Source organism: Lutra lutra, chromosome 9 (genome assembly GCF_902655055.1).
Source record: "Lutra lutra chromosome 9, mLutLut1.2, whole genome shotgun sequence".
NCBI classification, from domain to species: domain Eukaryota; kingdom Metazoa; phylum Chordata; class Mammalia; order Carnivora; family Mustelidae; genus Lutra; species Lutra lutra.
The window spans coordinates 127,055,814-127,081,501 of NC_062286.1; the positions used below are offsets into that span (position 1 = coordinate 127,055,814).

Here is a 25,688-nt window from a genome sequence, read left to right on the forward strand (position 1 = left end):
GTGAAGCTTCGGCTGCTCGCCCCCTTCCTGTGAGCCAGGCTCTGCTCATTCTAAGAGCTTTGTGTGATCGCCGCACTTAAACCCCAGCAATATGCATGCAGTGGGTACTATCCCCATTTCACAGATCAGAAAATGAAGGCTCTGAGGACCTCCATAGTTCAGCACAGTCAGAGAGCCAGAAAGTGAGGGAGCTAAGACATGAACCAGGTCTTTCGGAGCCTCAAAGATCCCTCTTTTTAGCGTCTGGGTAATACTGGCATGTTTAGAGGGAGTGCCTAAGTGGCTCAGTCGGTTAAGCATCCTGGGTCCTGGGATCAAGCCCCTTGTCGGGGGCTCTGTGGGGAGCCTGCTTCTCCCTCTGCCTCTGTCTCTGCCCTCTGCTCATTCTCTACCTCTCTCAAATAAATAAATAAAATCTTAAAAAAAAATACAGCATGTTTGGAAGGGAAAGTTAAAGGTGGGGCGTGGGGAGGATACACCAGAGAGAAGTCCTCCCTCCGGTGAGAGAGCAGAAAGAGGGACGCTGAAAAAAAGCACCTCAGAGCCTGAGACCCACACTCATGGGCTCAGCGATGACACTGATTGAAGAAGATGATAAGGAGGGCAGAGCACAGAAGGGAGAAGAGGTGGAGGAGAAAACCAGGAGCTGTCATTCACACAGGACTCGCTGTGCAGGGTCCACACACAGTCACTCACTGAACCCAACACGGCTGGTGGTGGGATCATCTCTGCCCTCCAGTGAGTGAACTGAGGCAGACAAGTCAAGCAGCATTTAGAGTCCATACTCTGAACTCTACGGCACGGTATCTCCCAAAGATGGGAGGGACAGGGGACATGTGGTTCTGGAGACTTGGCATTCACAGGACAAGGGACTTTCAAATAAATGAAACTTACAGGGTCTGAGCAATCATCCCAGAAAGAAACTGTTATATGTGGGGTAACAGGTTCATCTCTTTCGTTTTTGTGGAGTCACGGTCTCGCCATGTTGAGCTCACCAAAGAGGTGAGGGTTGCTAACCCATGTCTAGAAGTAAAAATTTCTTCACTGAGGCACAAAAGTGCCAAGGATCCCTTAGCACATCAACCAAATCAAGGATGAACCAGACAGCCGCTACCCCACGATGAGACCAAATGAACAGTTGCTAAGAGGATCAAGAAGGTTCAACAAGGGCCTCTGGCCATCTTTTCAGAGAGAGTCCAGTACCCAGAGAGACACTAATGGCAGTAATGTCACTTATCTAAAGCTCTAGCAATGTCAGGCCCTGTGACAAATGCTTTACATGTTTTATCTCATTTAACTTCATAACGTCCCTGTAAAGCAGACAATATGCCTAGTCCCCTTTCAGAGAGGCAGAAGCTGAGGCTCAACGAGTTTCACTTGCCCAAAGCTACATGGCATTAGTAAGAGGCAAACAAAATTCAGTCCAAATTTTAGCCCAAAAGTCAACATTTAAATCGCACATTTGCTGGCTTCCTGGGTAATGGGAAGTCAGTGGTGTCACTTGGACCCCAGGGTGGAGAGAAAGGGCTTGCAGGCCAGGCTGGGCTGACTCGAGACTCCTCTCATGGCTCCCAAGTATTTAATCATGAGTCATCCCCTTCTGAGCCATCTGTCCCCATGGCCTTCATACTCCACACGACGTTTTCAACCAACGTGCGTCATGACATACAGAGCTCAGCCATTCCCAAACCTCTGGCGTGATTAGGCAGACTTGCTGTGTGAAAGCACACTTTCTGCTCAGGCTCTTAAACCAAGGACGGCAGCTTGGGGACCCCCTAGTGCTACCTTCAGGACCCCATGGCTAAAGTGGTGTCAAGCAGCTGAGGAGCAGGGGGAGGGAGACCTCTCCTCGTGGGGCTCTCCGAACGGAAGATTCCGGCATCTGGTCAACCTGACCAACGTCATGCTGCTTTGATTGTCTGAAATCACTTCCTTTTGGCTTTCCTGTATAATTTTATAAAGTTATTTTTGGAACTATCAGTTCAAGTCCATTCAAGTAGGACTAAGAGTAAACAACTGTAAGCCCCTTTATACCCCAGGTTTAAAAGGGAGGGACCATCCATCTGGGGCAGGGAGGGAGGAGAGTCTTACCTCCAGGGTTGGGAGGCTTTGTGCTGGGTTTCACAAAGGGACGTCTGTCCTTACCCTTGGGGACACTGGGCAAACAGTTTAACCTCTGGGACTTGTGCAATGAGAAATGGATCTTCTCCGGATCAATGTCCCCTGCTCGCTTCTGATTCCCGGCTTCTCAGCAGCAGACCTTTGTCAGGCCTCTTTCATCTCCGGGCTCTCCTCCTCCCTCCCTTCTGGGTTCAGGGGTAGAGAATTTAGAGGCTTAATGGCCCCTGGGGTTAATATTCTGGTGAAACGTGGATTGTTTACAGCAGCGAGGCTGAACCCGTGCATCCACAGGAGCCATTTTTATAAATGAATAAAGTGGCTCAGTTAGAAAAAAAAACCAAAACAAAACCCCACCTTCTTGCTCCGTCATTCACGTTCCCACTTTTGACAGAGATTTGCATAAAATAGAGATTTCGGGGCATCTGGGCGGCTCAGTAGGTTAAGCATCTGCCTTTGGCTCAGGTCATGATCTCAGGGTCCTGGGATCAAGCCCCGCGTCAGGCTCTCTGCTAAGCAGGGAGCCTACTTCCTGCTCTCTCTCTGCCTACTTGTGATCTCTGTCTGTCAGATAAATAAATAAAATCTTAAAAAAAAAAAAAAAGAACAGCAACACTGCATGCACAGTGACAACTGGCATCTGACACCAGCCTCAGCATTGAGGTGGCACTGAGGGATGGTAGGGCCTGAGGAGAAATGGATAAAGACCCCATGGCCCCTTGAAAGGGGCAGCTGTTACTCAGATCCAGCAGAGAAGGCCACTCCAGAGTACTTTGCTTAGAGTAGCCCATCGTCCAATTTTTCAACCCAAGTAAGAAATCCGATTTTATATGAAATCTCTCATTCTGAAGTCTTGACTAAATTCCATTACAACGCCATGGAGGCTTAACCAAACACATCTGCAGGCAAGCTCTTCTCACGTGCGGTCTCTGTTAGCTCCTATATAAGTCATTAGAACAATTCCCACTGGCCAGTCCTGCCTTGTCTGGCTCCATAAATCCAGGGATGCCCCCCACCCCTGCAGGAGCACGCTGGGGATCACATGACTGCTAGCCCTAGCTCAAGGTTCCCAACATGAGAACTTACCCATAGACCCTCGTCCTGCCCAGCCCTCTGTATGCCCTTACTCTTGGGTCTGCTCTTGGAGCCCTGGCCTCATCCCCACCTCAGGACACAAGTGCGGAGCCTCCTTGTGTTGGCGACCTGTTGAGGCCACTTCTCTGAGCTCCTGGCCTCTCTGACCCTCTCTACACACACACACACACACACACACACACACACACACACACTCAAGTCCACCTCTGAGCCCTCTGTTCTCTCACCTATGGTTTTCCTCCGGCACATACAGCTCGGGGAAAGAATTTATACCACCAGCTTCCACTTGCCAACCTGAGGCCAAACACTGATGACCTTGGGGCCCAGCCCAGCCTCTAACTTGTGGTTCTAAACAATCCACCCTCACTCCCCACGGAGACCCAGCACCTCCAAAGTGGGATCCCGCTGAATGGGGCTAACAGCAAACCAGCTGTGCATTTGGGGCAAAATGCCTTGATGCTGGTGACATTTAAACTCCTGCCGATATCAGTGTTGCATCTGAAGACACAATATTGTGCCCTTTATCTCGCTCTTTAAACCTTCAGTGCTCAGTAGGAAGCCATGCAGTTGAGGAGAAAGCACAGTACCCACATTAGAAACGTGCTGGAGACACTCAGTGGGCTCGGGGACATGGCCCTGCAAGGTTGTGATGGGGGAAAAGAAAAAAGATTTAAAAAATTCTACAAGTCAGCTTGGGAGCTAGAAACTTGGAGACCTGGTGGAAAATCATGCCGACCTTTCTCGTGTGTGATTGTAGCTGCGGTGTCCCTGCTCACAGCTGACACGGAGAATGACAGCGGAGGGGCAACTATGGCTCAAATACTTTTAGAATCCCACAAAAATGTTAAATGTGCTATAAAATACAGACAAGAGCATTCGGTTTGTAAGAGAAAATAATTTCCTTGGAGTATTACGCCTGTCTGTCGGTCGGTGTTTTGGAAGCTGCAAGGCAATCATGAGAAGTTGAAACTTCAGCCCAAACCGATGGAGAATACAGCTGCAAATCAGGCACTAACTGCCCCCCTCCCCACCAGCCCCGCAACTTCTGAAATATTCAGTGGAATCGCTTATTGATAAGTGCTGACCTGATGTTAATAGGAAAAATGTTTTGGAGGATGGAAGTGGAGAACTACAAAGCCTGGGGAGAATGCATGTTTCTCCATATAGTTAAATTTTTAACACCCATGAGTGAAGTCATAAATGCATTCATATGAAGGCTTTGGAGGGCAAAAGGTACTGTCACTGCAGAGGACAGCACGGAAACCGCTAGCAGCGTGCACGACTCACGTTCCCCGAGTGCCCCAGGATGCGCGCGCAGTCGGCCCGCTCGAGGGCATCACTCAGGCTCCAGAGACATACACCAGCCCCGCCCACACCAGCCAGGGGCCCGAGCCAAAAATCCAAGGGAGTGCTGCTTTTGACACCTCTAACTCCGAAAACTCATCCATCAAATAGGACCAGCTGACTCTACATCCTAAATCTCTCTCTCATCTGCCCACCTCTCTCCATCTCTGTGCTTTGTTTCTGCACAGCACTGCTGACTGTCTGCTATGGGGTACACTGTGTCCCCATCCCCAAAATATTCATATATTAAAGCCCTACTGATCAACACTGCAGAGTGCAACTGTATTTGGAGATAGGGCTTTTAGGTGGACCTCAATCCACTCTACCTGGTGTCGGGAGAAGAAGATTTGGACACACAGAGACATTTCAGGAGCACATGTACAGAGACCTATGAGGAGCACAGAGCAAAGCCCATGTGAGGACAGAGCAAGAAGGCAGCCACCCGCAAGCAAAGGACAGAGGCCTCAGTAAAAACCAACCATGCCCTCTTCACCCTCGAATTCTACCTAGAGAACTGTGGGCAAATAAATTTCTGTTTCAGCCCACCCAGCCTATAGTATTTTGTATGGCAGCCTTAGAAAACTCATTTACCCTCTGTTATACACCATATAATTACCTGTTTCATTTCCAGTATCCTCCACCTCAATGGAAGCCCATAAGGACAGAGAATGAATGTGTCTTACTCCCAGAAGCTCAGAATCGTGCCTGTCCTGGAGTACACACTCAGTAAACACATGCAGAACGATGAACAGACGTCTCTCCACCAGCCCGGTCCAGGCCACCACCACCTACCTCTTCCATGGCTCCAGAACTTCCTTCCTGACCAGTGTCCTGGCTCCTCTGTTCCCCTTCAACTCATTCTCTGCAAAGCAGCCACAGTGGTCTTCTAAACACTTAAACTAGATCAAATCAATCCTAGGCCAAGTCCCTCCAGGGTGCCACCCTGTGCTTCCATTAAAGTCTAACCTCATCAAGGTACTCAGCCTCTGTGTCCTCCAGCCTCAGCCTCCCTCCCCAATTTTCACTCGGGTCCTTTTGCCCTGTGCCCCCTACACTCTGGCTACTCGTGCGACACTGGTGAAATCCCACGGCAGGGCCTTTGCACCTGCTGTTTCCTCTGCCTGGCCTGTCCCCCTCCCTAGATCTGCGCACAAGGGACTCAGGTGTCAGCTCAGACCACAGGTGCCCAGACCTGTCCCCTGCCCTCTCTGCCTAAGGAGCACTCCCCGTCCCCAGCCACTCATATTTATTCTCTCCACTGTGATATCACCATCTGAAATTGTATGTTACTACTTAATATTACTTATTGAGTGGCTTTCCTCCCTCTGCCGCTCCGCTAAGTTAACACCATAGAGACAAGGATCTAACCAGTTCGGCAACCGAAGTACCCGCCCTACCCGACGTCCAGCACCAGTTCCTGACACGGAGCTAACGCGCCATGATTTACCTGTTGAAAGACAATAGGAGCAAAGAGCTGGAGCGGATGTGCACAGAGCGCCCAACCGGACAAGGAGGCCTTGGCAAAGCCCCCTTCCCCTCCCCGTGACTCAGGAGCCACGTGGACAGACCCCCTCGGACGACACATACTGCCAGGATTTGTACGTATTGTTCAATGGAATTGTTCCAATCCCAGCCACTATGATGGGGTCCTCATGTTCTGCTTTCTGGGAAGTTTAAGCCCAAGCTGCCCAAGCATCGAGGGTACGCTCGACGTTGTGCTCCCATTACCCAGGAACGCAGCCAGAGTCACGTCCTTCTGAGTTGTACCCTACGGACCATTTGCTGGCAAACCGGCTCTCGGCCATAACCATGCCTTCTGCACTCTCCAGCAGGCAGACTGCAAGGCTGCGAGGAGAATCCTAAATTCAGGAGCAGCCCCAGTGAGGAGGGGCAGATTCCAAGTTGGGGTGGAGGGGAGCATGAGGCTTTGGGGTGGAAAGGCATCCAAACACCCTCTGGGGAACCCTTTCCCGTGCAGACTTCTCTAAGAGAAGGAAGTATTTGTCTTCCATGGCAAACCAGTGCTTAGAGTTAAGGTGGAGTTGAGGTTGGAAGAGGGGACAGGTATCAGGGGTTGGGCCTCAGGACAGAGGTGAAAATTCCACTCTGAGTGGAGAGATCTAGGATCCCAGACAAGAGAGCTGGGCCAGATTCCCCTGGGAAGGGTCAAAAATCACTTACGAGAGCAAACCAAACAGATGGTAAGAAGCAGGGCTGCAGGTGGGTGCTGCAGAGGGGAGCATCCCTGGTGAGGATGGGATGGGTGTAGGGCCTAGGGAAGCTGAACCCCACCTCCCGGAGACGACCTCAAAACTGGAAGTTGGGCAGAGCTGAGCGTGTGGAGTTAAGCAGACCACGAAGAGGACAAACATGACCTCATGCATTTGTGCAGGCTGAGATCAAAGATCATTCTTTAACGGGCAGCTGATCCTGATTCCCAGAAGGCCAGGGAAGGGGACAGCTTTACCCAGGTGGGTGGTGTTACCTGCATTTCTGCTATATAAATGGTGCATGGCGTTAGGGCAATAGTGCTTGGAGTTAAGGCAGAGCTGAGATTGGAGCAAGGAACAAGAATCAGCCTGAGCCTTATGAAAGAGGTGAAAATTCCCACTGCATGGTTGGGGACGGATTTCTGGGAACCCCTTCACAAGAGGTCTGGTTCGGCAGGCATGACCACATGGACAGACCCACCTAAGGAAATCCCAAAGATTCAGCAAGTAACCCAGAGGGCAGGAACCTTACGCCAGAGTAATGAAGATTCTGGTAGGATCTCAGCATTCCTGAGAAGCTGGCCGGTTTTCTGGGAAGAAGAGTTCCCATGCACAGACACAAAACACAATGATCCCAAACACTGTCTTGCCAAAACCCCTTGGAACTTGTCCCAAATTCCTCCAGAGAGGCGCTCTAAGCAACGAGTCAAACGATGGCATTCTAGTGCCAGGGAAGGAAGTGATGTTCAAGGTTCTAACAAATTCATTGCAGCGGAAGTAGAGTCATTTCAGTTAAAGCAACATGGGTGGGGCTGATGTGAGAAGAGCCCCCAAATGAAAGGACCGGAAGGCCTCTCACCACAAGGGGCAGGGCACTTCTTGCAGAAACAGCACACAGCGCGCAGACAATGGCATGACTCATGGCTACAAGGAGGGAGTAGGGCAAACCCCCCAGGAGTTACCCAGAACCTCCTGGCTGCCAAGAAATTAATGGGACTCTCCAATATGCAGAATCCTAATAAATAAGGGTGCTGGAAACCCAGCTAGCCCTGGGCTGCCATCATCCCCATGCATATATCCCTTTGACTATAGCCCCCCCCCCCCAACCAAATGTCACTAGATAAGATGCCATCCAACGCCCCTCTGGGATTTCGTGAAACTGTGAACCACACGTCCTTGCACAAACATGTTGACGCATCTGAGACTAAACACAGCAAAGACAGAGAACTTCAAGAGAGAGACTGGATGGGCACAAAGGAGAAGTATGGCTTCTAGGACTCTTGACCCTGGACCGTAAGTACTAACCGCTATGAGAAATCTCTCTTGACGCCTACGCAGGGCTGATGAGTGTATTTAAAATTACTTTTAAAGAATTAATAGCTTTGGGGTACTTTTCCCTGTGAGTGAACAGTGTACTAATTTGCTCCGTGTTTTGGTGGTGTTCTTTTTTTAAGACAATTGCACAAGATTCTATCCAAAGCCCTCTAATTCTTCCACTTCAGTGGTCTGAATCCCAGTAATAAACAATCAGGACTTCAGACTCCCTTAATGACGGAGAGAGATTCAAACGAAGACGTTTTGCCACTCTCTGCAAATTCCTGGAGGTGCTGCCTGTTGAACAGGCCAGTGAAATTACGAATTTATTCAGGACTGATTGCATTGAGTATGTAAGCATTTCTGAAGGATTAAAAAAGAGAGAGAGAGCGAGCGAGCCAGAGATGGTTGTAAGCTGACTGAATAGTGGGGACTGCAGGCTCCAAGCTCCCCGGTCTGGCATGGAGCAAGGCTGAGTGAGGAGGAGGAAAGAGACTTACTGCATGGATGCGCAAGGACCCGGATCTCGTCCACCGCGATGTACCCCGGATGACCCTTCAGAGAGACGGATTCAAATATCACCTGTAACACACAGGGTGGGAGTCAATTTCACAGAAGCGGTTGTAGGCATCACAGGAAGCTGCCCAGCCCCCAAACCCTCTGTGTTTCAGCTTCCCACCAGAACCTCCCAGAGAGGTCTTCTATTAGCCTTGTACCCTATGCTGGCAATGGACTCGGATTTTCAAACAAAGTTAAAAAAAAAAAAAAAAGGCCACAAATCTAATGCCCAGCAAAACAAGAGTCAGCCACATGGAACATTTTTAATGGATTCAGAAATAACACTTGAATGCAGAAAAACAACCCAACCATGGCCTGAAACCCCGATCTGCACCTTTTTCATTGTTGTTTCAAGTGTAGCACAGAGGAGAATTCCTTCCTAATACCCCAAATTTCTTATGACGTGGGACAGAGGAGCTTACCTTGGAAGCTACCATAAGCTGAGGAGGGTTTACCCTGATTTGATTCTATAACCCCCAGGAATATAGTCCATCTGAATTTCTTTCATTTTAATTCTAATACAGTTAACATTCAGGGTTATAGTAGTTTCAGATGTACAACCTAGTGATTCAAAACTTCCTTCCACACCACACCCAGTGCTCATCACAGCAAAGTCACTCCTCGACCCCTGGCCCCTATTTGTCTCGTGTGCCCCCAACCCCCCTCTCTGCTCTGGTCCCATTCCCTCCTACCCCCAACAGTTTGTTCTCTGTAGTTAAGAGTCTATTTCTTGGTTTGTCTCTCTCTCCCATCTGAATTTCTTAATAACACCTCTTGAAGATAAGCCCCAGGTACAATGTTGGTATCCAGGAATCCAAAGGCAACAAGTCCTTTGAATTCTCCATTCTGACTCTCACCCAAGCAGTGTAATTCAGTATAGCTTTTAAAACTCAGTTAACAGCTTTCCTTGCCACCCACTGTCTAACTTTGCCTAGGACATGTGACTACCTATATAGACACCTTGACCAATGCCCTTGACCTCCCTAATCCCATGGTCTTTATCTCCCAACCAGCTTTAGCCACATCCACATCCTTATCCACTCCAGAAACCAGAAGTTTCATCCATGGGTATTCTGACACAGCCTCCTGCCCCTCACTCCTTTTAAACCTGCTCCCGCTGCTCATGTCGTACCCTGGATCTCACGCTTCCCAGAGTCTATGTGATGGCCTAGACCTCCTGTATTCTCAGCAAGCCCAGGGTGGCCCCGCCATGTTGGCCAACCGTTCCCATTGATCTCAAAGACCCAATTCTTTCACCCCCTCGTTCCAACATTGACAAGTCTATTGCAAATCTGCCTTCTCCACTTCCATGCCTCACACAAATACTCCGCTTCAACATCACCCACCCAGTTCCAGCAGACACCCACAGCACATCTTCAACAGGTAAAGGGACAGGAGTTGGGCTGAGTTCTAACTTCTTGCCCACCAATCAGAGGTTAGAGGACACCTCGGATTACCAAACACCAACCATTGCCTCCTCTCCTCAAGGCATGCCCATGCTCGACCCTTCCCACCTCTGCTGCATGTTCCAGCTTTTTTTTTTTTTTTTTTTAAGATTTTATTTATTTACTTGACAGAGAGATCACAAGCAGGCAGAGAGGCAGGCAGAGAGAGAGGAGGAAGCAGGCTCCCTGCCGAGCAGAGAGCCCGATGCGGGGCTCGATCCCAGAACTCCGAGATCATGACCCGAGCCGAAGGCAGTGGCTTAACCCACTGAGCCACCCAGGCGCCCCGCATGTTCCAGCTTCTTGGTCCTTCCTGGTTCTGTCTCTTTACCTGTGTCTCTGAACTCTTTTATCCTTGATTTTGGCACCTGTAAATGCTGGGCTTCTCTTATTCTTTAAAAACTACCCTGGGGTGGCAGGTTCTACTCTGGCACAGTCTAGCTGTGTTTCAGTCACATGTGGTATTCTCAATGGTTTTATCTACACTCACTCTCAACACTCCCTTACTTCCCATTGCAAAACTCCCCCCGCCCAACCCCACCACTATCATCTGGACTTTGTCCCCAACACTTCCCCCAGAACTGCTTTCATGGCAAATGCCAATAACTTCATAGTTGCTAAATCCAACAGATAGTTTTCAATCCTTAAGAAGGAAGACAGGTTGGGCTGTGGATCAGAATGCCTGGGTTCTGGTCCTGGCTACACCACCCACTATCATGTGACTCTGGGCAAGTTATCTTACTGCTCTGTGCCTCAGTTTCCTCATCTGTAATTACAGTGTCCACTTCCTTGGATAATTTTTCAGATTAGAGTTAATACCTATTTGGAACAACATATGGCACATGGTAGATCCTCAATGTTTGCTAATAATTATTATTAATACTTGACCTTTTTCCTATAATTATCAATGTTTGTAGCTTCTCCCCTTCTGGATCACTCTTATTTAGGCTCAAGTGACACTTCACTCTCGTGGTTTTTCTCACAGATCTGGGACTATACTACCATAGGTTTCTTTGTAAGCGCTTGTCCTCCTAAATTTACCCCTCAAATGTGAGGTTCCTCTGTTCATGTTTTTACTGAGCACATTCTTCCTCCAATGACTGGCAATTCACTGGCAATCCCCCAGTCCAGCACTACTCCATAATTCTCACTGAACAGTAGTCTCACCCAACTAAGAGATCTGCATTTCATGCAGATATGATACACAGATGCCTCAAACACAATCTGTATGCAACAGATCTAAACAGCGTCCCTATCAAGTTGTCTCCCCTACAGCCCCATTGTCCTTCTTAAATATGGGCCTCAGTGGGTTACCCTATGACCTGTCCAGTCACTGAAGACTGCGATGTGGGCATCTACTGGGGCTTCTCCTTCTGCCTTGCTTCTCATTTTCTTTTTGCTTCTTAGTATTTCTAAATCTGGCCATGTCTTTCCATTTTTGCTATTAAGTTGAACCATATGAAGCAACTACTTTGTAAGTCAAAGCCAGTTCAATTCCAGTCCAACAGCTCTGGTTCAAATCTCCATTGCCCTTCATCTCTAACCCTGTCAGCCTATACAATGGACCCTTCTCTCTCCTATCTTTCACTCCTCACTTCAAGCCTGTGGACAGAATGTAAGACGGATGATGAGACCAAGAGGAAAACCTTCAAATGGAAACTTTTTGTGGCCCATGTGGTCACTCCAGGTTAATGGATTTAGAGGTCACTGTTCGCAGTGGGGCCCAGAGCTCAAACAGCTATAATGAGAGAGCAGGGACCTGGTAGAGAGGGTGGTGATGGTTGCCAAGAGGCAATATACTTGGGTGGTAAGATCTCTCATTAAGGCCACACATGGCTGCCTGAGGATTGTGTAAAATTACTTGGGAATGACGGTTACACCAAACATACAGCAACTGACTCTAGTATAACAACCACCCTGGAAGACGGGTTTACTAAGGTAACAGGGTCCTTCAGAGACACAGAAACAAAAATGTGTAGGGAGTGGGGGAAAGTCAGCAGAAATAAAGGATAAGAAAAGGATAAATGCTATAGCCTGCAAAGAAGTAAGTCAACCAAAGACCTTACTATAAAAAAATTAAGTATCTACTTACATTTTCAATAACTGAAAGAAAAACAAAAGCAAAGGCCATAGGGGAAAAAAATAAAATAGAACACGGAAAACACATTTAAAAACAAGAAAGCATTCAAACTGTGTAATAAAAAATGACAAAAGAGGGGCGCCTGGGTGGCTCAGTGGGTTAAGCCGCTGCCTTCGGCTCAGGTCATGATCCCAGGTCCTGGGTTCGAGCCCCACATCGGGCTTTCTGCTCAGCAGGGAGCCTGCTTCCTCCTCTCTGCCTGCCTCTCTGTTTACTTGTGATTTCTCTCTGTCAAATAAATAAATAAAATCTTTTTAAAAAAATGACAAAAGAAAAAACATTTCTGTTGTGACAATAAATATAAATGGATTAAAATAGAGAAAAGGTCTCAGACTGTCTAAATAAACAAAATCTAAGTGTACACTACAAGATAAAATGATCCAGTTAACTTAAAAGTAACAAGTTGAACAAATGCATAATGGAAAAATGCAAATAAACAGAAAACAGTTGTTGTAAAAATAATGTAAAAGTGTCAAAGTATAATTTAAACTGGAAAAAAAAACATTAAGTGGATTAAAATGTCATTCTTTAAATGCATGAGTTAATAGATTTAAAAAGAGAAAATGAAGAGGAATAAAAACAAAATTTGAAAACTTTAACTCAAGTCTTAGACTCGGGCCAAATAGAAAAAAAGAATTAGAAGTATGTGCTTGTATCTTATGAATATATGAATAATAAGATGACATAAATAATAATGAATATGAATAAAAATGCCTTTACTAAACACATATTATTTAACTCAAATGTCAGATTATAGGTTAAAGATTAACTTCAAAAAGTCTCCCAAAGAACAAACTGTATAGGTCTGGGCCTATGTATTTTCTACGTTTTCTAAGGTGAAAATTTAATGACAAAAGCTTAAAAATCAATTTCTTAAAATTGAAATGTACTTCTTAAATATGTAATGCTTTCCATAATAACTATGATTTCAAAGTATGTTTTGTATGTTAACAGAATTCTGAAACAAAATTAAAAGCCAAATGGCAAGTTGAGAACAGTATTTGTAACATCGAGGTCGGCTAAAAGATAAATAACCTGTTTTGTGTCAAGAATTCTGAAGAATCAACAAAATAAATCCCCCAAAAGAAAAGCTGACAAGTGACTTCAACAGATAATTCACAAAAGATAAAGTAGGAGTGGTAACAATCTATGAATGTATCTTTTAAATGATACCAGGAAAATTAAGGCAGATGAGTATTTTCTTTGTACTTTTCTAGGTTTTCTAAATTTTCTGTGAAAGAATGAGCTACCTTACATTTGCAAAAAAAAATTAATTGCTTTACAGTGCATTACATTTTTGTATCTTTCTTCATGCTGTATTATCACTATGTCATATACCATGGCACAATTAATTCCACTATAGCACCTATCAGCCTATCACACCATATTGTAATTGCTTGTTCCCAAATCATTTCACTCCCTAAACTCTAAACCCACCGGGAACAGAAAGAGTGTCTTCATTCATCCCTTCATTCATCATTTACAGAGACCCTCCTCTGTACCCAAAACTGGGACACATGTTAGGGCTATAAAAGTGAATGAGACTATTAAAGGTCCTAACTCTGATGAACTTCACATTCTAGCAAATGGAAATGGAAATTAAATAAATATATAAAATTAAACTCATTTTGTAATTGGTGTTATGAAAGAAATAAATAGAATATTGTGATTAACTAAGGGGAAGAGGGTCTACTCAGAGTAGTCAGGAGAGAACTCTAGGAGGTGATACTTAAGATGAGACCAGGACAAAAGTGACCTGTTAAGAAAAGTGTCGGGGTAAGGGCTAAGGTCATGAGGCAGGAAAGAGTTGGGGATGATCTTGGAGCACAGGAATGAGACTAATGTGGCTGGGATACAGTGAGTAAGCTAGAGAGGCACAAGGTGAGGCTGAGCATTAGCCGGGGGCGGGGAGGGGGGTGGTCAGACGAAGTGGAGTCTTACAAGACATGGCAGGGAGCCTGAATTTTCCTCTAAATCACCAAAAGTTCTGAAGCTGGGATGTGACATAATCTAATCTGCATTCTACAAAGATCCTCCTGGCTGTGCTGCGGAAAGTGTAGTCATCCAATTGAAAGAATAAGGAGACTCTAATGAAGGTGGTGGCCAGCAAAGACGTTAATGGCTGGAGAGGTATTTTGGAGGTAGAGATGACATAATTGCTGTTGGAGCAAGAGGGGAGAAGTGAAGGAAAGAGAAGACTCAGTGAGGACTCTTCCACTTGGGGCTTGAGCCTCTAGGTGGAGTCTGGTGTCATTTACTGACATGGGAAGATGACATAATGAATGTGTGTGATGGGCACAGAGGCAGAACAACATCAGGTTTTCTTTTTGGCCATGCTAAGCTTGAGATGCCAAGTAAACATCTTAATGGATATGCTGAGTGGGACCCTGGCTTTCTGCTTCTGGAGCTCACAGGTGATTTAGGACCAGAATTACAAATACGGTAGCTTTGGCATCTAAATGTCATTCCGAGCTAAAGAACTGGATGAGGTCACCATGGAAGGCAGAGTAGGTAGTTCAGAGAAGAGAGCTAGGGCCCAAGGTCAAGTGCTAAAAGCACAACAGAGGATTCTGGGTGGGATGGTAGAGATGGAAGCATGATTTTAGGTAGAGAGAAATGAATCAAGGAAATAGGATAGCACACAAGGGGGTGAGGGGGTCAATGAAACAAGCTTCTAGAAGGAGGCGTGAACTGGGGTTAGGACTGCAGTGAGGGGCTGCTATTGATCAGAAAGCTGAGGCTGAATGATAATAAAAATAGTAAAAGCTGAAATATAACCACAATAATAAAGGTTGGCAATATTTACCATTTATTTCACAGTCTTGATCCAGTCTCTCAAAAGTCCTAAAACATGGGGCCAGCTGTGTTACCAAAGCTCAAAGGCAGAGCCAGAGGTAGACTGAGAGCTGAGGGCCGGGGCTCCCAGCTCAGAGTGCATAGCCATACCCATTACTGGGCTTCAGTGGAAAGCAGTCCATTTCTCATTTAACCAAAACACTTGGTCAAGCAGAATTCTATTTTTTTTCCAGTTAATCAAAGTACAACTTAAACTCTGCTAACATTCGGACTGTTTCTCGCAATCATGACCCAGTGTCTAACCCGTATCGTAATTATTAACAAGGTTTCCATTAATGAACCCAAGGCTGGTCATGGGAGGATGGGTGAGAGGAAAACACATTTGTTCACTGTTCTCTCTCCCTTCCTCTGCAGAAATAACAATTCTAGAATGAGATAGGGAATCTTCCACTTATCAGAATTCCTCTTGAGTATTTGTGTGTGTGTGTGTGTGTGTGTGTGTGTGTGTGAAGCATCAGGGTAGGTTAGACTTGGGTTCCTCAAACATGGGAGAAACATATTCCATAAGAAACAAGGAAAAGAACTGTAAAGGGTTTGCAATATACATGGTAAGATATTGATAAATATTACTATTATTGTTGTTCTTAGTCTGGAGAGAGGGATGGACAGTAAGAGGAGGAAAGTCTGGGGAGAGGGATGGACAGTAAGAGTAGGAATCCCAGGGAATGATGCTAGGTCTGGGGAAAGGAAGAAGCTAATGGACCACCCAACATAACCATCCAATCTAGTCTCCACCTCAAGCTTCCACTGAAATTCCTACACTTAACACAGTCTTTGATAGGAGTCCCAACCATCAGAAACTGGCCCAGGCTAGACTTCGGGTCCACATGGGGTTACATGGAAATAAAGAGCCACATGTGCTTGCAGGAACCAAGGGAGATGGGAAAGGTGATGGGAAGTAAGTACAGAAGCACAGAGAAAAAGACCATGGCAGCCCATGAACTCCTTGATGAACTCTCCAGACTCCTAAGATCCTAGAACTAGGGTCCAGGGGATATTTCTACCACAAGGCAGGCAGGGGATACACCTGAGAATATAGTACTTCCCGGGACAGAACTGGGGCAAGTCCTCCCCATCACTGCCAGATCACTCACAGCAAAATGCTCACAATGCACGCAGGAGCCAAGAGGGCCTTGTCTTGGGCGTGCCACTCCAGAACTAGAATTTTTTTTTTTTTTTTTTTAATAAAAATCATGCAAGCTGCCATGAGATAGAGCCCTCAATGCCTGGGGAGTGAGGCATCCAAAACAGAGACATAAGAGTGGATGTATCAGAAATAGGGCCAGAAGGGAAAGGAAAGGAAGAAGGCCTACCTGGACTCACCTGCTGAGGCAGGTCCCCCCAACACTGAACTCTCTCGATGAGGCTGGCACTAAGGTGGGTAGAGAATTGTAGAGGCTACTTGAGTGCTATCTACAGGTGGCAGGGAGGGCAGAAGTAGACCATGCCAACACCCAGGGATGCTCCATGTCAGTGTAAGGAGGTAAGGGCCCTGACAGGATGGGGATGGGACAGAAGGCCTAGACAGGGAAAGCTACCAGCTCTGCAGGACATTCTTCAACCCCAAGGCCACCACATGGACCTAGGATCAGCTACAAGTGCCCAGCCTGTAGAACCTTAGAGACCTCCTAGTGCTTGCATGGAGGGGCACAAACCTCTCCCCAGGCATGAGCATGAATGAAGTCAGGAATTAATTTCCCAGGAGAGGCTCAGAGATGAGTCACCCTCAACCTCTCCAAAAAGCAGCTTGTGTGCATGTCGGGGGAAGGAACGGATAGGTCAGGACACGGTTTAGAGGAGTGGGTACTCTTTCCTCACCTTCTGTAGTCCTTGAGCAGAGAATCTGTACAGCCAAAGTCTGAAGGGCTGCAAACGTCTTCTCCAAAGAGAGAAAAATGTTGGCTCGCCAGCACCCCTCTTAGGAAGATGACTACGTATTTCCATGGAGAGGGGTTGCTCAGGGTGAAATCAAGAGCGCCTCTCCCCAACCCCAGCCCCAGGAGGCCTGAATACAATGAGGAGAGCTCGCTGCTCAGCAGAGAGGGGAGGTGAAAGAGAGGAGATGGGGAGTGGTAAAGGGTGGGAGAGTGGCCCCCTCTGTGAGATGCACCCCCTAAATTACACGTGAAGTCACTAAGCCTCCAGAGTGCCCGAAGCTGGTGCCCCATTCCTGAGAAAGGGACAGGACCTCAAGCCCAGTGGAATCCAAGCCCGGCAGGCCCTAGATTTCATGGGCCTACATAGAAATTACAAGCACTAAATAAAGGGCAACTTCACCCAGCCAGGTGCTGGAACACAGAGTAAGCAGGTAGCCGCAAACCAGTGAAAACTCCTCTTGTTTTTTCCTAAATCTTGGGACAGAACAGTTCAGAATCATTAAAAACATAAAACAGACTTGATATCATCTGCAAGAGGGCCCAGATCTTAAGAAGAGCTTAAGCGGTTTTAATAAGGCCCTGCTCTTCTGGGAGGAGGCAGGTGTGGGGGTATACGGTCAGGGGCCATTCATCCCCGGCCCTGCTGAGACCCTGGTGCCACAGAAACCCTAACAGGAGAGATGAAATTTCCCTGTTCATTACGGAACTAAAAGTCAGTTTTGGAACTATGAAATATGACTTTAATAAATGAATACATAAGCCATCAGGATCTGCGTCCCAGCACGGCTGAAAACTGAAACTGCGTTTAGTCCACAGAATCATGCATACAGGACCAGAGCCCAGGGTCTGATGAATTTTCAAATCCGCTCTGCAAGCGTCTTTGACTCTCCTGACAGTCCCTTCTTCTGTCCCCTGGATGTATGAGTGGGTAGTGACTCCTGGAGCATGCCGGTGCACCTGTGTGTGCCCCTTCTGGGTGTGTGGCCACAGACTATGCACTAGTGGCTGTGTGTGTGTGTGTGTGTGTGTGTGTGTGTGTCTGTGACACACAGAGAGAGAAGTTTCTGTCCTAAATTGTTACTTTAAGTACATTAGTGGCTTTCTCCCCACCAGGCTCAGAGCAGAGGATACAATGTAATGGAATGATGCTGAAGGGCCCAGCAAGTTAGAAATCCGAAAATTCTCCCAGATGAGGCTGCTCATCACAGGGACTGATGCAGAACTTACAGAGGACAGCTCAATCACAGTGGGGATTTCTTCACAGAAGGCATCCTTTCCCCTTCCTCTCTCTCTTGTTCTTCCCTCTGTTCCTCCCCTCTTTCTTCCAACAGTCGCTGAGGCCCGCCACCAGCCTGACACATTGGTTAATATATATGCTATCTCATTCAGTCCACAGAACTCTTCACCATACCTATTTCCTTCTCCATTTTAGAAATGAGAGAACTGATTCAGAATGATGACAGGATACATCCAACATTACACGGCTAGTGAGTGGAAGATTCTTATAATGTGCTTTTTTCCCCCAAAAGCAGAAAACTGAGCTTGGTGCCAGAGGACCTAGGGAGGATTATGGGAACATCCAACCTACCGATGGCATGCCCTATTCTAGAACACAAGACATGTTGCTCTCCAACACAAGGAGTTACTACACAGGTCAATGAAAGGCAATAAGGTCACCACAGAGCTAGGACAAAGGGGATGCCCAAGAGATGTCCTCTTTCCCCTCTGTATCCCTTCAAAGACCAGGGCCAACACTGGCACTGTCCCTGTCCTGGATCACTTTTCCTGCTCATTACACGTAGCACCTGTGTCCCTATCCTATAATCCTTTTGCATCAGGCCCTAGATAGGGGTTTTCTAACTGGAGCCCTATGGCTTCACTGGGGGTATCCATGGACTTACAGACACACTTACTTTATTTATACTCAGTTATATGGAGGGGGAGTCTTGGGATTAGGCATCCGGGTTCTGGTCTCAGCTTTCCCAATGATTTGCTGTGTGCTCTTGGACTTTAGCACCCGTCTCTAGACCTCAGTTTTACTACTTACTTCAAGGTTCAGCAAACTATGGCCTGGAGGTCAAATCTGGCCCTCCTCTTGTTTTTATACATAAAGTTTTATTGGAACACAGCTGCATGCTTCCACTCACTTATATATTATCTGTGGCTGCCTGCATAGTCCCCCTATTGAACACAGTCCAGAGACAGTGAACTGAAGGATGTCTCAGAAGTTCCCACCACTAACCTTGCCAGCCTCCGGTCCACTTCCTTGCCACAAAGCTCAGAGCAGACTCTAGAGAAATTTCCCCCAAATGCACGTCTGCCTATGTCACCTCCTGACTTAAATCCTTTCAACAGTAGGCATGGCAATAACTGCAAAATAGGCAGAAAGGATTTACTGGGGTGATGAGAATGTTCTAAAACTGGCCGATGGTGCTGACTGCACAACTTTGTAGATTTACTAAAAATCACCGGATTGCACACTTACATGGGTAAATTCTATGAAACGTACGTAAATACATAAAACGGTTTTTAAAAAAGAAAAGCTTTCAAGAGTCCCAGGCCAAATGGGCCCACAGCTGGGCTTTCCTGGGCACCCTCCAGGGACGGACTGCAGCCTGTGCCGCGTGTGTTCTCCGTCCACACGGAGAGAAGGCGGCCAAGTGGGAGACGTGTTTAGAAACCACGGCAACGAGGTGGCATTGCTGAGACATTTTTACTACAGTCATGAAAGTGCTGGTCCACAATGAGTTGAACGGAAGAAACTGGTCTTTCCCAACAGTGTGAGGAGCACTGCTCTCGAGGAGGGCTCACACTTCATCTCCATGGCCTGGCATTCAAAGCCAGCCACAACCTACTCACCTCAGCAAGCTGAGCCACCTGCATACCTCCTTTGTGTCTCAGCCTTAAGTAAGCGGCAGCTTCCAAACTCTGCAAAAAACTCTCTCCCTTGCTCCTCCAGCCCCCCGCATGCACCAGCCCTGACAAAGCAAATGCCTTTTCCTTCCTTGTTCAATAATTACGTATTCATCCTTCAAGACTTAGCCTAGCTACCACCTCTGCCTGGAAGCCTTCCTAATTGCCTTCCCCCAAATACCCTCTTCCCCTGGGAGGGAGTGGTGATCTTTTGACTAGTTATCCCAGCTCTCAGAACCTCACATTTTTCATCCATAAAATAGGAATAACAATAGTACTTCACTCATTAGGCTGTTGTAAGCAATTAGTTTGTAAAAGGCGTCAATGCCTCTGTTCCCCCAGCATCCTGTAGAGCCCGCTGTGTCCCACTGTACAGTAACTGTGTGTTTATCATGGGTCTCCTCTTCCTGAGCAGGATCTCCAGGGAGGCAAGGGCCATGCTAGACCATCTCTGCACCCACAGACCTGGCCAGGAGAGGCTCAGTAAACACGAGATGCATGGTGAGTAAGTAAATGAAGTCCTTTCTTGACTAACAAACTCTAGGTAAGGCAAGAGGTCTATAGATTTAGGATCACTTAAAAAAAAAAAAATCAAACCAAAGAACACCATACCTGGTAGAAATGTGGCCAGAAGGTGCTGATGGCAAGCTCTGCCTTCACCCAGCCCTCGGTGACGACCCCAGAGACGTTCCAGACAGGGTTCCCCTGGGGCCCGCCGTTCACCTTCACATAGACATTCAAGGCTCCTGGGCTGGACCTGTCGCGGCTGGAGAAGTAGTAATGGAAATCGATACAGTGGGTGTCATTCTCCTTCAGGGTCGGCAGGAGAAGGTGGGCCTTCTGGCCAGAGGCCCTCCCAGAGCTGTTCACCATCATGAAGGAGCCTGGAGAGCCACAAAGGGGATGGAAAATAGAGACAAAGAAAGAAAGAAAGTCCTTCTGATATCCATCAACATCCTTCACATCCATCAATGTGGGGGCTGGAAATCAAGTCACTCTACGAGAGCCCGACTGATCCTGAGGAAGCCACATCCCAGTTACAGAAGAAGAGAGAGGGGGAATTCTAAAACCTGCTCAGCAGGCAGTTTAAAAATTAAGAGATCAGGGTGCCTGGGTGGCTCAGTCAGTTAAGCATTCAACTCTTGATTTCAGCTCAGGTCATAATATCAGGGTCCTAGGGTCGAGCCCCACATCTGGCTGCCTGCTCAGCATGGAGTTGGCTTGGGATTCTCTCTCTTCCTCTGCCCTTCTCCCACTCATGGTTTTTTGTTTTTCTTTCTCTCTCTAAAATTAAAAAAAAAAATCTTTAAAAGAATTAAAATTAAAATTAAGGGACAGCAACATGTACTAGTATTTCTACAAAGTAGACAGTCTATAAACATTTACAGAAGAAATGTTCGATCCAGCAGGTCCTAAAGGAAACATAGAACAAAACCCCAGGAATACAGCTAACTGCAGCCTCTAAGGGTAAAATGTGACATACAAGCTCATGCGGGCTTGGGTTGTCTCAGAAGCAGATCCTCTGTAATAAGGAGGTATCATTCCAACACATTCCACGAGGACCCTTGCACTCAGACTGAGGAGTAATTGCAAACTATCCATTAATATTGCGTTCAGCACAGGGCATCAGTTTATAAAAAGTAGAATATATTCAAGTAAGCAAGGAAGACTCTGATGAAACGTGAGAACCAGCTGGAAGATGGTTGGCCTGGAAGGGACGGTAAGTAACACTTACTAAGCACTTAAGGAGAACCAGTGTGACGCTAGGTGTCTTTTTAATATACTATTCAGTTTAATCTTCAGAATGACCCTGGGAGGTAGAGGATTTTCATTTTCTTTAAAGACTGAATGGCTTGCCCTGGGCCACTCAGCCAGGAAGGGATGGAGGAACCCCAGATTCTCTTCAACTCAGCGTTTACACTATCACTCTACAGCAAACATGACTACAGTCTTTCAAGCATTAAGTAGGTTGCCTGCCTACAGAAAGGAAGCAAGCATTGTTGGAGTTGCTTTGACAGATTCGATGGCTGTTTCTAGTTCTTCAACCTTCCCCAGATCCATGTCCTGGGCCTCCCAGAAGAGGCAGAGGGCGTGTCCCCATCCCTTGACGTTGGACTGCACTTGCTTTGGTCAACAGGACATCAACAGGATGAACCGAGGAGAGGCGTGACAGGTGTACCCCCAGCTGGGCTTGCCCTCTGGCACTCCCACCACCTTTGATGAGGAGAACGTGCCCCGGCGAGCTGCCCCTTTCAGCTGAGGATCAAGGGGAGACATGCATGGTGGAGAAGGGAGCTCAGCCAGTGCTGAAGGACCAGGCCATCCCCACCACAGAGCCCGGAGCACAGCCACGCGGTCAACACGCCCAACTCCAACGTTCCAGTCCACCATCAACGCTGAGACCCACGAGTAGGAGAATAAATGCTCACGGCTGTTTGCCAGGGAAAGAAACCACAGGAGACCTATTTCCATTCAAAGGGTCTTCTAACAATGGCCTGGAGACACAGTGAGTTAGTTCCCTGCCGTGACAGGTGGCTCAGCAGAGCCTGAACGATGGAAGAGACATCTAAGGAAATTCCACAGTCAACTGTGAGGGCCAAACTCTGTGACTTAGAGCCCTACGATGCTAGGAAACAAATTGCATCATAAAACACAGTAGATAAACTCAGCAGATCTGGGAATGAATATTCCCAACTAGAAAAACACTATTGCTTTGAAATCTTATTTTAACCACTAAAATCTTCCATTCGGAAGGAAACCTTAAGACTGCTTATCCTCAGTTGAGATGAGCCACTTCAGAAAGTAGCCTCATTTATTCACCCTAATACCCGGAAGACTAAAGCGGCCAGCTAAAAAGAGCTGGGCAATCTGTTGCTCGCTGGGGTTCTAGAAGGTACCAGGCATCCATAGCCTATCCTCCCTGGGTTCTGAACGAATTTAAGGACAGACACGGGAGGGGGGTGCCTGGGTGGCTCAGTCAGTTATGCGTCCAGCTCTTGATTTTGGTTCAGGTAGTGATCTCTCAGCTGTGGGATCAAGCCCTGAGTCAGGCTCCATGCTCAGTACGGAACCTGCTTCAGAGTCTCTCTCCCAGTGCCTCCCCGCCACCCCACTCTCTCTGTCTCTGTCTCTCTCTCTCTCAAAAAACATAAATAAATAAAAAATAAATAAATAAAAACCTTAAAAAATATAGATACAGGAGAGAGAGAGAGAGTTCAAAACCCTCTATTTCATTATTCACAAAACTGGATTAGAGAAAATATCTTGGATTTGAGGCCAAATTAGGCTTCTCGCCTTTTCTTCTCTGCACCAGCATACTCAGCAGCAAGATGGTCATGGGCTCCCTCCTTCTGACTCCATCCAGATCCCCAGGGCCAGAGCTATCCTCCAGGGATGGCCACGGAGGAACCCTGAGTAGGCCCATCCCCAAAATGAGCCCCCAAGAAGCAAGGGGACTAAGAGAAACAGAAACCTAGGCTCCCAGACTGTCACCATCCCACCCATCAGAAAACTTTCCACCTCCTAGGCTAAGAGCCACTGAAAGCGGCTCCCCCTCCACCCCTCCACGTTTCCAAGAGAATCAAGTCTCCTTGTTCATGGCCTGGCAGAAACACGCGGTAAGTGGAGAGATGCCCCTTGTCAGACGTAGTATCTTAGCTCTCACAACCTCCCCCATGAGGCAGCAAGGAAGGAACCACTGCACAGGAGAAATAGTACAGAAAGAAGACTGAGCTAGCATCCATGCCTGTATCCACTGCTTTATATTCCACAGGGTTCCAGGTTCCCCGGGAAGATATGAGAAACGTGACTGTCCCGGCCGAAGAGGTGTGGCACAGCTATGGGAAGAGAAGGCAGCCAGAGAAGCGAGCTGTGCCTGGCTCTCTCCACTCAGACTCCCATGGCACCTCATGGACGTTTTAGCTCCTGTCCTCCTGGCAGTCCACACCAGGCTGCCTAGACTCCACAGCACAGTCGGGAGGGTTTCCCTCCCACCAGCTCAGGCTCCTACTTCTTTTCATCCCAGCTCCAGTTTTGAGGCAAGCTCCCAGGGGAGGCAGAGCCACATAACCTAGAGCCACTCACAGATGCTTAGGGCTGCTCTCTGTCTTGCTGCCCCAGTGACTGTTGGCCGGGGATGCTCCATCTCCCTGGTGAGAGACAGGTGAGAGACAGAGAGCTGGTGAGAGACAGTGCTTGGCCCTCCATCTACCCTCCATTTGGAGAAATTGCAGGTTGATGAACAGACGGGTCCTCTTTGCTGTTCGGGGCACATCGCTGATTACGTTCCGTGGCCGCCTCTTAGAAGTTGGTGGGGCCATGCCACTGGGTTCTAGCCAATGGGGCCTGAGAAGGAAAGTGTGCCACTTCTAGGCTTGGTTCATAAAAGCTACCTCCCTCTCCTCACCCCTACCACCATTCCTCCACCTTCCGTTATCTTGTCTCTCAAAGGATAGTCTTTGAACCAGCAGCATCAGCATCACCTGGAAGTCGGGAAGAAACGCAGCATCTCAGGGCCCACTCCAGGTCTACTAAATCCAAATGTTCATTTTTGTTTTCAAGATCCCCAGGGATTTGTATGCACACTAAGGTGTGAGAATCACTGTGCCACTGTCTTTCCCATGCACCAGCTAGCTGAAAGCCTAGGATTCCAAGAGAAATGGAACACAATAAAAGAAGCCTGGTTCCCTGAATGACCATGACCATGAGGACAGGCCACTCGCCCATTAGGAATGTTCATTTTGGCTTTAAGTAAACAAGGAATAAACTGCTACTGGGTTATTAAGCCACTGAAATTGTGAAGTTGATTTCCGCAGCTAGTGTTATTGTTCTGGCACCCCCACAGAGCCCTTGCTTCCTCCTAGTCCCTTTACTTGAGGGGATAAGATGAAAAATGGTAGTTACTAAGCAAAGCGGCAAGACGCTCCAAGGAGGGACATTGCCAAGAGCAGTGTCCTAGTGTAAAGAGAAACAGAAAGAAAGAAGAAAAGGAAAACCATGCACTCTGAGCATGAACTCTTGAAAAAGCAAGAAATATCTTGGATCTTCATTAAGATCACCTGTCTTCGGTGGGCCAGAGCTAGGTGGGGTCAAGGTCACAATACCGCTACGACCACCAGCACCACCCTGGCCCTTCATGTCTATCTGGGTGACTTGATACGCATGTCGCAGCCTTTAGACTAGATAGAAAGGTATGTGCTTTGGGGCACAGCTCAGAGAGAACAAGGCAAGATCATTGGAAACATTTAAAAAAAAAAAAAAAAGGACAAAAAATGATGACTGCCCAGCCCACCGCTCCCATGCACAAAGGAGGGCAGGGTGCAGGCCAGAAAGGTACAGCAGGATGAAGTTCTGCTCAGGAGTGTCTTGGTGAAACCAGAGGAATGAGCAGTGCTGCTCTGAAGTCCCAGCGACACAAGGTGACAGGGTGAAAAGTCAGCATCAGCAGGGTGGCACCCCCAGCGGGGAGGGCAGGGGTACTGCAGCCTGGGGAGAGGCCTTAACAGCAGCAGCCCTGCTGATGCTCTCCAAGAAGCAGCTTGTGGGTGTGGGCTTCCCAACGAGTCCAGAAAGGGCTCCTTCCCGACATGAAACATCCAGTGCAACTGATCTCATCACTCGGGACAAGGGAGAGCCTTCTGAGAGCAGACAGAGGCCCAAAAGTCAAGCAGGTAGAGGCTCAGGGGATACAGGATTTAGGTACTGGTTTGGTGACCTGTGACTGCTGTAACTAATTACCATAAGTGCAGAGGCTTAACAGAACTTTTGAAATTTATTCTTATATGGTTCTGTAGGTCAGAAGCCTAAAATTAAGGTGTTG

The 25,688-nt window shown here is 47.4% G+C and overlaps 1 protein-coding gene across 12 annotated transcripts in view; it reads right to left on the bottom strand.

Annotated features, from left to right (window-relative positions):
* PTPRT (protein tyrosine phosphatase receptor type T) overlaps positions 1-25,688 on the bottom strand; it is a 1,067,282-nt gene that overhangs the window by 705,856 nt on the left and 335,738 nt on the right. For all 12 annotated transcript variants that reach the window (XM_047746505.1, XM_047746499.1, XM_047746504.1 and 9 more), the window contains exons 3-4: positions 20,483-20,754; positions 8,582-8,663 (exon numbers count right to left, since the gene is read on the bottom strand). In XM_047746505.1, the coding sequence (XP_047602461.1) occupies positions 8,582-8,663; positions 20,483-20,754 (354 nt within the window). The remainder of the gene's footprint in view (positions 1-8,581; positions 8,664-20,482; positions 20,755-25,688) is intronic.